General features: G+C 34.6%; 1 protein-coding gene across 2 annotated transcripts; it reads left to right on the top strand.

Annotated features, from left to right (window-relative positions):
* Positions 1 to 2,559: 2,559 nt before the first annotated feature.
* Positions 2,560 to 16,008, top strand: LOC147386807 (zinc finger protein 3-like). 2 transcript variants are annotated; one of them, XM_086424338.1, is made up of 2 exons: positions 2,560 to 2,787; positions 15,127 to 16,008. In XM_086424338.1, the coding sequence occupies exons 1-2, from the start codon at positions 2,682 to 2,684 to the stop codon at positions 15,693 to 15,695; spliced, it is 675 nt and encodes a 224-aa protein (XP_086280464.1). In that variant the 5' UTR covers positions 2,560 to 2,681; the 3' UTR covers positions 15,696 to 16,008. The 2 variants fall into 2 exon arrangements, with proteins under 2 accessions (XP_086280464.1, XP_086280463.1); XM_086424337.1 differs by having other exon boundaries at positions 13,698 to 16,008.
* The last annotated feature ends 464 nt before the right edge of the window (positions 16,009 to 16,472 follow it).

The raw sequence follows: 16,472 nt of genomic DNA, 5'->3' as shown, positions 1-16,472 counted from the left end.
GATTTTATCTACAAAAGTCCAAAATCAAGAAATTTGTAGGAGGCACGTTCCCAGTTAATGGACTCAATTTGGATGCGAGGTCCATTTACAACTTTAGGAACTTCATTTTTATTTATAAAATTTGCAAAGGCCTCCTAAAATTTTTGGTGCTTACAAATGCCCCCTCAAATATATGTTGTCTCAAGCGTAGCTGAGGATAATGTATCATTGACCATTCTGATAAGAACATGATGTTTTGGTAAGGAAAAAACTTCATACTTTTAATCGAAGTTGAACATTGAGATGAATTTCTTTTATCTTTTTGACTTGGAATTTTGATAGATTTTCTTGACAAATTACAATAAATTTGTCGATAATAATTTTTCAGATCTACTTCGAGATTTGTGCAATAAGATTCCAAATGGTTGTATTTATTTTGATAAAAATAATAGAACAAATCTTAGTAATTTTTTTTAATTAACAATCAAGTACAAAAAAATTGACATAAGGAGCTTTTCTTCTCTCTAGGCTTCATGTTTTATCTGCTGAGAAAATTGTTTTGACGGTGGTTTTGTTTGTGCTTGATCTTTTATAGAGGCTTCTTTAAATTTTCTTTTTTTGGGGCTTTGCATTTTAGTGGCTGAGGGGGATTTCTTAGCTTCTAAAGAAGGTTTGAGTTTGATCTTTTGTTGAGGTCTGTGAAGATTTTCTTCTGTCCGTGCTTCATGCTTTGTCGGTTGAGAAGGATTTGTTTGCTTCTCAAGAAGACTTTTGACCTTGATGTTCTATAGAGGTTTGTGTCAATTTTCTTCTTTCCAGACTAAGAGCTATATCGACTGAGAAGGATTTCTTAACTTCTGAAGAAGGGCTTTTGAACTTGATCTTTTATAGAGATTTATGTAAATTTTCTTCTCTTTAAGCTTCACTCGTTATCGGTTTACAAGGATTTGTTGGTTTCTAAATTATGACTTTTGAGCTTGATCTTCTATAGAGGTTTATGTAGATGTTCTTCTTTCCGAACTTTCTACTTTATTGGCTGAGAAGGATTTCTTGACATCTAAAGAAGGGTTTTTCGGCTTGATCTTTTCTTTATTCAGAGTCTAAGTCTTTTGAAGAACTTTACTTTGTCTTTATAGAAGAACTTGAGAGCTTCTTCTTTTGTAGAAAGAGAGCTTTTATCTTCTAAGAAAAAGTGATCCTCCTTGTAGACATCCCATTTTTGCATTTGCCTAATTCGACAATTCGTCACCTAGTTGTTGTGAATTCCTAATGATGAGCATAAAGAATTTGAAGGCTTATAAGTACTGTCTCCAATATTTTCATTTCTAGTCCTTCCATCTCCCTTACTCGCTACTGCTCAACATAGGAATTTATACACACCTAGGATCACTACACCTTACACCCGATTTAACAAATACGTACGCTTAGGTTCGCTACACAGTTTAATAACTTAGAGACTTTACTATGCTAGGAAAATGTAACCTTAAAACTTAGAAATAATCATGTTGGGATTGGGGGAAACCTCACGCCAAAATTTGTAAAATATGCAAAAATCAACAAAATGACGAAAATACCCCTCATGAATTTTGGACCTCCAAAAAATCTTGAAAGTACCTCTATTGTATTCAGAATGTGATTTAGCGTCTAACAGGACCCAAATCAACAAAAACAGATAAATTTATGAAAAATCACAAAAATGACCGAAATGCCTCTCAATGTCCAACTTTGACCTAGAGACCCTGATTCTTAGGAAAGCATAAAAGAAAAATGAAATAATGGAAAAATCAAACTCCAATTAAAAATGAAACAATTAAAATTAAAAATCAAACTCAAATTAAAAATGAAACAATTAAAATTCAAGATTAAAAATGAATCAACCGATTAAAATTTCATCAAAATTAAACTAAAAATCCAAATTAAAAATTAATTGACCAATTAAAATCAAATTGAAATTCAAAATCAAATTAAAATTTTAAATCAAAATTTATGAACCAATAAAATAAAAATTAAAAATTCAATCAACTAATCAAACAAAAATTAACCAACCAATCAAAGATTAAATTAAATTGACTAATTGATGGAGGAGATGGAGGAGTATTGAGATGTGAGTCGCACGGGATCCCTACCCTTATTCTCCTAAAAGGAAATCAAAGCAAAAACATGTAAAAAGAAAAAAATGAAAAAAATAATAATAATTTTCAAAAGAGAACTCAAAATAGAAACTCAATTTCTATAAAAGACGCTCTTCTCCAATGAATTAGAAAAGCTACTATCTCTGCTGAATTTTCTTCCATCCCTGCAACACAGCTCCCCCTCTCTACCTCACATCTCCCCACGTCCCTGCAACATAGCCCCTTGCTATTTTCATCTCCCTCACATGCTGCACCTCTTCTTCTTCACCATGACAACACCATTAGAACATCTCCCCAACGTCCCTTCTGCACCTTATCTCCCTCATGTCCTTGTTGCACCATTAGAACACATCCCCAACGCCCCCACTATACTTTTCTTTGTCCTCTTCTCCTATCTCTACCCCAGCACGTTTCTTCTCCTCTCTCTGCCCAACACAACGCCCCTCTCTCTGCCCAGTCTCTTCAAGTCACTGCCACAACCATCTTTCTTTGTCCAATCACTTCAACTCACTGCTACAGTCATCTCTCTCTGTCGGGTCTCTTCAACTCACTACTACAACACCTATAAGAATGCCCTTCACTCTACCCTCCTCTCTCACGTCTCTACAGAAACGAATATTCACAAGTCTTTGGGTAGTACCTAAAGGAATCAACTCACTGCTATCTTATCTTATAGGTAAGTTTATTTTATTTTGGTTCTCTTCTTTCTCTCATTATTTTTCATGGGAATTTCGTTGTTTTTTTTTTTCTATTTTCACGTGTTCCTATAGTTAAATCTACCCCTACATTGACATCTCACGTTAATTTTTGACATCATGATCATCATAGAGTTTATTATGAAAAAGATTTTTTTTCGTATTTGCGACTATGTAATGTTTTATCGTATTTCAAACAACTCACCATATGGGAGATGCATCTTTTTTATTTATTTATTATTATTATTATTTTTTTTTATATTTATAGGATTTGGAGAATTTTGTTATGCATTTCTTTTATTTATTTATTTTTATTTTTGCATGTTAATAGGATTAGGAGATTTTTTTTGTTAAAATGTTACGATCAGTGTGCTCGAATTGGATTTGTATGACTTATGACTCAATATATATATATATATATATATTTGTTTTTTTATTGCAATGACATCACCATCTCATGCTTCTTTTGATTTATGTGGTGAGTTTGTGATGACCTAACTTTTGAGATTAGGAATGATTGTCCCATATGATTTTTATGATAAATTTGTGATAAGTTGTAGATTATTCCATGTGATGATACATTCCTTAACAAATACGTATGTTGTTGAATGATTACTTATGAATGGAAGCCTAAACCTTGTAAAGTGTGTGAAACGTTTGCTCATGGTAATGATCAATGCCCGAAAGTAAAGAAAAGGATCCCTGCAAGATTGATCTCAGTTTGGGCTGCAAAGCAGGTGGATGAACCTGATGGTGGTCTGGAGGAGAATGGAGTGGATGAAAGAACGACACAGGTTCTGGAGGAGGGAGAATGTGCAGATAGTGAGATAGCAGGTGCAAGCAGTGAGATAGCAGGTGCAGGTAGGGCGGAGATCAATGGGGAAGAAGAAGCTGACGTGGAAAATTCTGAAAACGAAAAAATAGGAAAGTTAAATTCAAATTCAAAATCTGGGTCGTTTGTTGAGGGAGAATCGGATGTAGTAGTTAAGGATACGGCATACGTGCCTGAATTTACTCCAACGAAAGATGGGTGGATTGTTGCTAACAGACGTGGTGGGTCAAACTCAAACTCCAGAAAATCTGGATCGGTTAGTCCATTTGGAGTGAACCAGGCTGAGGAGAATCCAAATATTGACTCCAATCTCGAGGTAATTTTAAATGTGCAACCAATGAAGATTACTAATGCTTTCCAAGTACTGCGGGATAAAGAAGAAAATCAACATGCTGATCAGATTCTGTCGGCAGATGATAGCACTAATGGCTTGACAGATTTACAGAAGGATGATTATGAGGTTGGTAGTAGAAACAATATCTTATCTGGGAAAAAACAGAGCATGAAGAATACAAGGAAGAAGCAAGTGGTTGAAGTTGTCAATAGATCTACACGGTCAAGGTCCATCCCTATCGAGGGAAATCCAATTAAATTGTTATAATGTCTATTGGAATGTGGAATGTTAGAGGGCTAAATTATGCTCGGAAGAGGAAGGCCATTAGTGACTTCATTAGAGATGAGAAAATTGAGTTGATGGGTCTATGTGAAACTAAAGTTCAGGAGGTAGATGCTTTGAAATTTCAGAAACGGTTGAGCAGATCATGGAAGTTCATTGATAATTATGCTTCCCACTATTATGGTAGACTTTGGGTGGGATGGAATCCATTGTGCTTCTTTGTTCAAAAATTATTTGAATCAAATCAAGTCATTCATTGCAGAGTAACTCGCTTGAGGGATGGTTTTGTGAGCTATATGGCGTTTGTTTATGCTGGGAATTTTGAGAGTGATAGAAGAGTGTTGTGGACTGATCTTAGTCTGCTTTATACTCAGGAGCCATGGATTATTTTGGGTGACTTCAACACAATTAGATTTCAAGAAGAAAAGGTGGGGGGTAGACCTGCTTCGGGCCGAGCATTGCAAGAATTTAATAATTTTATAAATTTGGTTGGTCTACAAGATTTGAGGACCAATGATGATTGGTTCTCATGGACAAATAAATCGGTTGGTGAGAGACGAATTTTATGCAGATTGGATAGGGCATTAATCAATTTGTCATGGTTGGTTAAATTTCCCCAGATGAGATTGAGCTATTTGCCTTGTGGTGTTTCAGATCACTCCCCATTAAAATTGGTGTTTCCAAATAATTCTAAGGGGGGTCCCAAAGTATTTAAATTTTTTGCGTTGTGGATTGGAAAACCAGGGTTGAAAGAAATGATTTTTGATTCTTGGAATCAAGATATAAGGGGAACTCCTATGTTTAAACTCACCAGGAAGCTTCGGATGGTTAAATATGCAATAAGAGAATGGAATAAAAATTATTTTGGTAATATTCATGGTCGAAAAGAGAGGGCAAAGGAGAAATTGTACCAAGTACAACAAATGATTCAGAAACAACCAATGGAGAGTTCATTGCAAAACCGGGAGGTGGAAGCTTTGAGGGCTTATAATGAGGAACTAGATATTGAAGAACAATTGTTCAGGCAAAAGTCAAGGGTTCAGTGGCTTAGAGAGGGGGACAGAAATACCAAATTTTTTTATTCTTCAGTGGCGACAAACATTGCACGAAATGGAATAATGGAGTTGGAAACAAATCAAGGAATTCTGCTTAAAGATGAAGATCAAATTGGAGCTTGGGCAACACAATATTATTCTTCAATGTTCAGTAATACGAACAATTCTGTAAGTTTTACGGTGCCTTTTAATTCTAAATTTTCTGAGGATCACGTGCATATTTTATCAAGACCTATTAGTAAGGAGGAGATAAAATCTGTTATTTTTGATTCCCCGATAAATAAATCACCAGGTCCGGACGGTTTTGGAGTTGAGTTCTTTATCAATTTTTGGGATGTTGTTGGTGAAGATGTATGTGAGGCGGTGATGGATTTTTTCAAGAAAGGGAAGTTGCTAAAGGAGATCAATGCAACGTTAATTTGTTTGATCCCTAAGGAAGAGAATGCCAATCGCCTTGAAAAATTTAGACCCATTGCCCTTTGCAATTTCATTTATAAAATCATTTCCAAATTGTTAGCTAATAGATTAGCAATTTGTCTTCCCCAGATAATTTCTCCTAATCAATCAGCTTTTGTTAAGGGTAGAAAAATCCAGGATAACATTCTCCTTGCTCATGAAATGGTGCACAATTATCATAGGTCTAACTCTCAGCAATCCTTTTGTGCAAAAATAGATATTAGAAAAGCCTATGATTGTGTTAATTGGGAATTTTTGAAATCAATTCTCATTCAATTAGAGTGTCCTATTATTTGGGTTGATCGAGTTATGGAATGTGTTTCCACACCTAGGTTTTCAGTTCTAATCAATGGGTCGTCCCATGGATTTTTTAAAAGTGAAAGAGGATTGCGACAAGGAGACCCTCTCTCTCCTTATTTGTTTACAATAGTTATGGAAGCATTTTCTTGCATTCTAACTCAAAAAATTTTCTTCACATCAATTGAGTATTCCTAATATTTCAGGTGTTCCCGGAGTGTCACATTTGGTATTTGCAGATGATATTCTTATTTTTGCAAATAATGATGTCTCTTCAGCGTCATCTATTCGAGATACCCTGAATCTCTTCTACAATGTTTCAGGTCTTCAAGTAAATGATACAAAGAGTCAAGTCTTTTTCAGTGCATCATGTAAAAATCAAAATCATATTCTGATGATTCTTGGTTTTTTGAAGGGGAATTTTCCTATTAAATATTTGGGTCTTCCTTTATTCTCTTCAAGATTAACTCATTCTCTTTGTCAACCTTTGATTGATAAAGTTTCAAAAAGGGTGGAGGGGTGGAAATCAAAATTGTTATCTTATGCGGGGAGATTAGAGCTCATTAAATCGGTCTTATCTAGTTTCCAATTATATTGGTCGGCGTCTTTCAATATTCCGATAAGTGTCTTAAAAAAAATTGAAAATATCCTTAATAATTTCTTGTGGAGTGGTTCTTCTCTTGGTCGTTCTATTCATCCTATTAGTTGGGGAAAAATTTGTAAATCCTTTGATAAGGGAGGCATTGGCATTCGACGACTTAGGGATATCAATAAAATTGGCAGGGCTAAATTATTTTGGCGTTTGTTGGAAAATAATTCTCTTTGGGCGGAATGGATGAGAGCAAGATATGTGGGTGAGGCTGATGTTTGGGGATGCCAACCTCCAAATAGTGCTTCTTGGGCATGGAGAGGTATTTTGAAGGAAAGAGAATTTGTGAGGAAGCATGTTCGATTCTTGATTGGGGATGGTGAAGGCACTAAAATATGGAGAGACCCTTGGCTACAGGAAGGGAGTATTATTTCTAGATTTGGAAACCGAATTATTAATCAATTCGATAGTCATAAGAATGCAATGATTCGAGATTTCATTGTGGAGAATAGATGGGTGTTTCCTAGACCATATAATGATCGTATGGAAGAAATTATGAATATTATTTCAGCTATACGAGTTCCTAAGATGTTGTTAAAAGATAGAGTAATCTGGAGACTTACATCAAATGGTCTATTTACTACGAAATCAGCTTATGATGTGTTAGAAGAAGGTCAGGAATCAGTGGGATGGAGGAAGATCATTTGGAGTAAGAAGGGCATTCCAAGGTTTTCCTTTATTGCTTGGTTAGCGATTCAAAGGAAATTATTGACTGTGGAAAATATTAACAAAAGGGGATTTAAATGGATTTCAAGGTGTGTCTTGTGTTGTAATAATCAAGAGATGAATGATCATATTTTCTTTGAATGTCCTTACACCAAATGGATTTGGAATAAATGTTTGCAAAAGTTTGGAATTACAAGAGTTGGAATGGGTACAATTGAAGAGGAAATGCAGGTACTCAAAAGCGTCCAATTCCAGGAAAAACAGATTTCTCAGATGTTGTATGTAATGTTCTGTGCAGTTATTTATCTTTGTTGGAAAGAGAGAAATCAACGGCTATTTGCTGAAATATATGTTCCAAAGGAAGTGATTCTAAAAAAAGTAGAAGAGGTAGTGAGGCATCGGTTTGATGGGATGATCGTTGTGAACATTAATACAGAGGTGACGTTGCAAGTGTTGAAGAACTGGTCATGTGGATTTTCATTGATTCCAAGATTAATTCAAAATCTAACGTGGATACCTCCAGTGACTAATGTGCTGAAAATTAATACAGATGGGTCGTTATCAATACAAGGTGCTGGTTTTGGCTTCATTGGAAGAGATACAGAGGGGGTAATCCAATTCATTGGCTGGAGTAATAGTGAGGAAGAGGATATCATCCAGATCGAACTTCAAGCAATATTGGAAGCGATGCAGTTTGCACGAATGAGGGAGTTCAAACGGGTTCTGATCTCATCAGATTCGATGTATTCTATCAAGTGCATAAAGGGAGAGTTTAGTCCGTCATGGAAGTATGTAGAGACGCTAATGGAAATCACAAATCAAGGCCGAGAGTTTGACGAATGTGATTTTGAATTCCAATGGAGAGAAGCAAACAGGGCAGCGGATTATCTAGCTAAATTGGGGGTTGTTTCGAATGGTTTTTTTATAATTCAGGATAGTTCCAATATTCCTCAAGATCTTATAAGAATTGTAGAAGAAGATTCATCTTGTATCTACACTCGTTAGAAGTGTTTCTTTTTAGGGAGGGGTCCCTTAAAACCCAGCTTATCAATAAAAAAAAAAAAAATTGTTGTGAAAAAATTCAAAGTTATGTATGCATGCCCATTTGATTAATTTAAGAATTGGATGGATGTAGATTTTTTCTTCAAATTTGGAAATTTTATATGCATTGATATTTGTCAATCTCCAATTTGATAAGCATGATAACGTAAACTTTTTTATTGTTATTTTGTAAATTTTCAACTTGGTGATTTGTTGTAAATTCATGATTTTCTAATTTGGGATTCCATATTCATAAAATTCTTCTTTTGAAAAGTTATATTTGTAAATTGTTGGAATTTCTTACTCAAATTTTCCTTTTCGAAAAATTTGTGAGCCAAAGTTTTGTTTCGAAAAATTCATATTTGAAACTTTCTAATATGGAAATTGCATAATTTTCTATTTTGGTAAAACATATATTTATAAATTTCTAACTTAGAAATTTTATATTTTAGTAATTTCCTAATATAAAAGATTTTACATTTTCATATTTAAAAATTTCATGTTCATGGAAATTTTGGATATTCTAATTCGAAATTTTATATTTTTTTTCCAGAACTTTCTATTTTGGAGAATTGATTTTTATAAACTTCTAACATAGGAATTCATCATAGATTCTTCAAATTCTAATTTAGGAAATTTCAAATTTCTTACTTAGAAACTTTATAAGTTGCCAACCTAGTAGTTTTGTATTTATAATTTTCCTATTTGGAGGATTTTCATGAGTTTCTATTTCGAATGATTTGTAAATATTACAATGTGAATTCTAAAATATGGGATTAGATTCAGGCTTTTTCATAAGTTTTTCCTTTTTTTGCACGAAATTCGAGAAAATATGTAATAACTGAAGAATTTTAACCATAAGATTCGTTTGGCAAATTTGATATCGATTGATGATGATTGGACCCTAGCTTGACTTGTAGTCTTTATATGTTGACCATAGGATGGTTTTGGATTTTAGTAAAAATCGATTATCTTGATTAAACGGGTTCGGTGGCTAACACCTTCTGAAACTCATAATCTGACTCTTTATTTATTTCTCTTATCCGTGAACCAATTCAGATTTATTTGGAGTTATTTGTGATTCCTAGACCTAAACTACATGGGGATTCCCATTTTTCAAAAAATCTCCATTTTACCAATCGTACTGCTTTAAACTATTTTTTCAAAAGAGTCGAGGTGATTTCACTGGCAACTCCATTGGAGATTTTATGAGTAAACTTGACCTGATCCAAGACTATCCTTAGGCTGACTATTCACTTGAGTCAACTGAGTTGACTCAAAGAGACTCTTAGATTAGGCTAGATCTTGTCATTTCTATGATTGGTATGTGATTGAATGTAATCGATTGTTTATTTCTTTTGATTGGTTTGATGATTGAATGTACGAAAATGCTCCTAGCATACTTTGTCCCTTCGTACACTCTCAATATCATGCATATTCATATTTGCATTATGACATGTCTTTATAAACCCCATAGTTGGATCCAAGCTAACCTGATCTTTCAAGACATAGGGGACGCTCGTGAACGTTACAACTTCAGTACAGTACCTTCGGGTATATCAAATTAGAGCACCACGTACTGCTTGACCAGGTAAAACTAGGATAGTATATCAGTATTTCAACCTGAAGTAACCTAAGCTTTATCCTAACCTAATCTCAATCATATAATGAGCTTAGAATTTAGGTGCCGTCCCATTAGGCCACGACTCGAATCTACCATGAGTGCTCCTAGGTTGCCCTTCTTTAATTGGGTGGACCAATCCACACTGCTCAAATTGAGTCGCAACATTAGTCTAACCCAATAAATGTAATTGACAAGTTGTGTTGGCCAATTGTTTTCCAACCCATTAGACCAATTGGTAAGTCGATCTTTTAGATCAATATACAAGTCAATCGAGTTAATTGGTTTAATAAAATGTCTATGAGGTGATATATTATTTTTAAATCCATTGGGTAGAACTAGTCCGATCTTTCAGGAGTAAAGAATTCGATCTCGATCACCCATCATATTTAATGAGGATCTCTTATGAATTCTACTGATGGTACGCTTGATCTTGATCACCCATCATATTTAATGAAGGTCTCTTATGAATTCTACTGATGGTACGCTCGATCTCAAGATTAAATGGTTTTAATGTGTTACTCTTAGATCGTCTACAAAGCATGCAATTCACATGGTATTTCAAACAATCACGAAAGAAAAGACTGGACTAAGATAGGTTGCGTAACTCTAGACAGTTCCTAATTGGTTAGAAATTTCACAATTAGCTTTTCAACTCGGTTCTATAAAATCAAATTTAGATCATTCGAATGCCAGATCGAAAGTGACGCCCAATGCATAAGCAAAGGCACTCTTAAATCACTTTCATTTCTCAAATAAATTGAGTCTATCCCCTTAAAATGGCAAGATCTTACTAGATGTCAAATATGATCAAGAAGCTCAATCGGCACAACTTGAAGAGAATTACTCCTATTGAGCTCGTGGGACCTATAGTCAAGTCTAATTGATTTTAATTAGTTTGATGGGATGACTAGTGAATTGATTCTCCTAATTTGAGCAAGGAATTGGTAATGACCTCAACTCTTTATCTTATGGTGCCATCCCTAGAAGAGGGGTACTCTTTACTAAACCTAATTAACTAATCCAAGTTTGTGCAAAGTAAAAAACTAACAAACAAAGACAAGGAGTAACCCACTAGAAATGAGAGGCATGGGTGTTTCGAATTTACCTCTCGTGCTAGACGAAGTTAAAATGAGTTTAGTCGACTTAGGCCACCAACTCCAATTTTGGTATGCGAACCTAAGGAACTGTGATAGTATCGTCCAACCATCGTCCTTCCCTAGTCTATTACAATCCAAACATTCTTGGATAATTAATAAAATAATGAAAATTTTACAACGTTCCTAATATAAATAGATTTAAAACAGAAAAGAAACCTAATAAAATTAAAGAAAAATTCAGTAAGATGGAATGAATCTTGGATTTAATGGATATAACTTGATCTTCTTGTCCAAAAAATCTCCAACCTATAAAAGAAATAGAATGTTAAAAATTGAACAAAATAGAAATGAAAAAACAAAAATTGAACGTACCACTACAATCTAGAAGTAAAAACAAGAGTTCTGTCAAAATCTGAAAACTCAACTCTCCAGACTCAATGTGGCGTAATAAATAGTGCATTACGTCACATTGAAATCTTGGAATTTGTGCTTGAAATTTTCACACAGATCTTAGTTTGTTTCCCTGATTGCAACGAACACAAATTTTTTTGATTTTCTAAAAAAATTTTGGATCGATAGAAAACATAAACAAAAATGAGAAAAAAAGAAAAATTAACTTCAACCAACTTAGAACAATTACACCTTTCCCCCGGCAATAATGCCAAAATTCTGATCACTAGATTACATAAATTAATTATTTATACTCTCCTTAGCTTGTAGCAAGTAAGGGACCGAACCCAAGAGAAATGGGGATGTTATCAAGTTAGCAAGAAATAAAGTTAATCTAATGTTATAGTTCAAACCTATTTTTGTATTTTTGTGAAACAAGATGGAGAGTAATATGTTGTTGGAAATTATAGCAATAGAAGACAAATTACACTAGGTAAACAAAGATAAAACATCCATTAATGATTAGAATAACCTAGGATTAGCACATAAAACATTATTTGAGTTTATCCTTTTTTGCCTTCAACCACAAGAGCTTGGTGTGAGCTCCTTGAGTTGAAAGATATGGCATGAAGTATATGAGAAAACATTGTAGTTAGGACTCCTTCACTTACTATTATGTGAAGTCCCTACTCGAATGATTCAAATATAGTTGTCATCACTCTTGCGTATAATTTCACTTTTGAAGCAAATAGGAGAAGTTCTAGGACAATCCAACCGAGGTGGACTACGCCACATTGAGAATCCACTACATCATAGTGTTTTGGAAAGCTTTGGATCTCATCTTTTGACTGGATCTTTGTTCTGACCTCCTGATTGCAGTGCACTCCTGATATTATAATTAAAACACCAAATTAATTCTTGATTTTTTCTCGATCCAATTTACAATCAAATGCACATGGATAAAAAATATTACTTTTAGAATCTATGATTATTTGAATCTTTAAGGAATATTTTATCGAGTAAATAAACTCTAATAATCATACCCATGTTATGCATAATCCATATTGAATGTATCTAAGTGGATTATCATTGTTAGGGCTAATTTATCACTAAGTTTTATTCCTTGGTGAAACAATTAAACATTAAAACTAAGTGTTGTAAATAGATGCAATAATAACAAATTCATCTTACTATTCGATTTCATCATCCTCTCTAATTGAGGGATTAGCTACGAGTCATCGCAAATTAATAAAATATAAAAATTAAAGTAGGTAAGTAAAAATAATAGGAACTTGAATTTATGATATACCTTGAATCTTTAATCAATTTGTACAAAGCCTTTCTCTGATTATAGAAAAATAAAATTATAGAAAATAAAACCTAATCTTAACCAAAAATTCTCTCCCAAAAGAAGTACATTGAAACAAAGGTAAGAAAATTAGGGTTTCTATTTTCTCCAAAAACCCTAACCCAGATTACATAGCTTCTACCATGAGGACCAAGTCAGCATCGTTCGAGCGTGAAATTCCACGAGAATCCATTGCCGCTTCCTTATTTTTTATTTTTATTTTTTATTTATTGATAAACTGGGGTTAAGGGGACCCCTCCCTAAAAAAGAAACACTTCTAGCGAGTATAGATACGAGATGAATCTTCTTCTACAATTTTTAGAAGATCTTGAGGAATACTGGAATTATCCTGAATTATAAAAAAACCATCCGAAACAACCCCCAATTTAGCTAGAAAATCAGCTGCCCTGTTTGCTTCTCTCCATTGGAATTCAAAATCACATTTGTCAAAATCACAGTCCCACTTCCTTATTGGGGCTTCTGATTTCTAAATTTGGGCTGCAGCTCCTTAAATCAGCTTTTGCTCATTAAATCGGTGCTAAGCTCCTTTCAAATATATTGATCAGGATGTTGCAATCTTCCTCTAAGTGTTTTTAAGAAAATTTATCACTATTGAACAATTTTCTTTGGAGTGGCCCTACAATGAACCATCACTATTATCCAATTAATTGGGTCAAACCGTGTACCCCTATTGATTTTGGCGGCTTAGGCATTCGAAGAGTAAAGTATTTAAATAAAATAGGGTTGATGGACCTTTTTTGGGAATTGCTGGAAATTAATTCTCTTTGGGTGAATTGGATGATAATTTGCTATTGTTCAGGTGGTATTAGGTATACTCAACTTTTTCAAACTGCGCATGTGCATGGAGAGGAATTATCAAGGCTAGAGACGAAGCAATGAAAAATATCAGAATCTTTCTGGGTAAAGGCTATAACACTCTTATGTGGAAAGACCCGTGGCTTCATTGATAATGATGAATGGAACCTAAAACCTCCATATAATGACAGAATGCAAGATGTATTTCAGCCTGTTAAAACTCATCCAATTCCAAAACGTTTGCATGAGGATAAACCTATTTGGACGGCTGGCTTGGATGGTAAATTCAGCTCCAAATGACATTTAATGTCACACTATTCAGACAGCTTAGCCACAATCCAACACTGCGGTTTTGTTATAGTCAGATTTGCTAACATAAGAAGTTCTATTAGATAGATGGTGCCTTTCAGGACTTCCCTTCCCTCATATAACATACCCCTTCAACTTTTGGTAACTATATGAGATACTTATTGTTTCATAACTGGTGATATAGACTTTGTCTTTTGGATTCAATTCGTGAAAAATGGAAAATTCGATGGGACAAGGCCCATGAATTTTAGAAACAGAATTTCGACGGCCTGGGGCCGTTGAAAATTTTTATGTTCACTAGAATCCATGGCTTAGGGAGGTCGAATTTCTTTCATCATCTATTAATTCGACGTATTCCGTCCATCAAATAAAAAATCGACAATGAAAATTTTGACGCCTTGTTCTCTCGAATTTTATGAAATTTGACGGCCTTGAACCATCGAATATGGGTCTTTTTCACCTTGTGTTTACTATAATAGAATAATAGAAAATTATCTAATTACCCTTATCTTCAACATATAGCCAACCTTGATTTTTCTTCCCAAAACCTTTCTTCAATTCTACAAAATCTTCATCCCATTGTGCAATTTCTGTACCTATTCGACCTCGTCTATAATCCATTATATTCTACCTTGTGGTCAACATATTGTCTAAAACCCATTATTATACTTCTAAAAAACCCATCATCTGCAACTACCGCTGAGCCCTACAACTGAAAGTTTAATGATTTTTGGGGGAAAAAATGTATTTTTTTTTTTTTTCTTTTAGAAAAAGCTTGAAAATGGTGGGAATTTAGGTCACCTTATTAGTCTCTTAAAGAAGACCAGGGTCAAGACTAAGTCATCAGTGTTAAAACACAAGGGGTATAATCAAGGATGTCTAAATTCATGTGAAAAAAAGGAAAGTTCAAGTACCAGCTGCAGCAGTTAATGTACATAGCTTTCATTTATATTCTTATATCCTTCTTGCATAAATGGTCCTAATCAAATAGTCAAATATGAGGCCATGTAATTACACAGCTGGATTTCCTTCTATACTTGAAAGATACAGAATTGATTTCGCGTCAATAAATAATAAACTTTCTCTCTTTCAAACTCACAATCTAACTTTGGCCATGGAAGCAGAAGCACCGGCAACAGTGATAGAACCTAATGTCTTTAATTGTAAGTTTTGTACGAAGAAATTCTCTAATCCAAAAGCTTTGGGAGGGCATCAAATTGCTCATAAACGCGAGCGAAACTTAGAGAGAAGAGCACAAGAGCAGCGTATAATGGCTCATGGGCAAGCCTACAGATACCCACACACATATTCTAGTATGCACAGTATTCCTCTTCATGGATCGCTTAGTAGACCTCTTGGAGTTCAGGTGCAGTCAACGATACATAAGCCATATTACCCATGGTCTCTAGCTAGGGCTCGCTATGGTCATGGTGGGTGGACGATACCAGGCATTAACCCACAACCTATTATTGACTATCGTGGAGGCAATAGGGGCTTGCATGGGACACAAGTGCTTCGGTTCAATGATGGTGGTGCTATGGCTCGTGTGGCAGGGGTTATGACGGGTGCTACAGTTTCTAATGCTGCGGTGAATATGATAGATGCTGATGTTGGTGATCATCCTTCGGGAGGTAGTCATTTGGAAACTCATCAGAAGGAGGAAGAGGAGCTTGACTTGACGTTGAAGCTTTGATTCTTTTTTTAGGATGGTTATGATGAATGTTAAGATTGTCATCTAGTGTTTTGTTTTATTTATTTGTTAGTTGCAGAACTTTAATAATAAGTGTATTTGATTGTTGGGAAAGACCAGTGGGAATAAATTCAATTTCTCGTGATTTTGGGCAAATCAATTTTTTATGAGGAAATTGATTTTCTTTCAGATTTTTCCCGCTATCAAACAAACCCATAGATTTTTTTTCAAGTTGTTGCTACTTTGCTCCTGTGTTTTGTGTAACCCTAACGATAAGTGTTTGTTTGCAAATTTATTTTGTGCTTCAATGAAATAAGGATAAATTCAGACCGATAGCCCTGTGTAATTTCCTATATAAGAACATTTCAAAAATCCTTTCTAATAGGCTCTCTAAATGCTTATCTAGTATTGTCAGTCCTTTTCAATCGGCTTCAATTAAAGGCAGGAAAATTCAAGATAATATTCTTCTTTCCCATGGAATTCATAATTTTCACACTCCTATAGCAACAATTTTTCTGTGCTAAGATTGACATTATGAAATCTTATGGCTGTGTTAGTTGGTCTTTTCTTAATGGTCTTCTCCTCAAATTTGGTCTTCCTGAGTCTTGGGTGAGGTTAGTCATGGAGTATTTTTCATCGGCTTCTTTTACTATGATTTTAAATGAATCCTCCTTTGGCTATTTCCCTAGTGAACGTGGATTGTGACAAGGAGATCCTCTATGTCCTTATTGGTTTACTCTTGTTATGGAAGCCTTCTCATGTCTCATTGAACATAAAGCT

This window comes from Akebia trifoliata, chromosome 14 (genome assembly GCF_017979445.1).
Source record: "Akebia trifoliata isolate Shusen 1 chromosome 14, ASM1797944v1, whole genome shotgun sequence".
Lineage (NCBI taxonomy): Eukaryota > Viridiplantae > Streptophyta > Magnoliopsida > Ranunculales > Lardizabalaceae > Akebia > Akebia trifoliata.
This window is presented reverse-complemented; position numbering and strand designations above follow the sequence as displayed.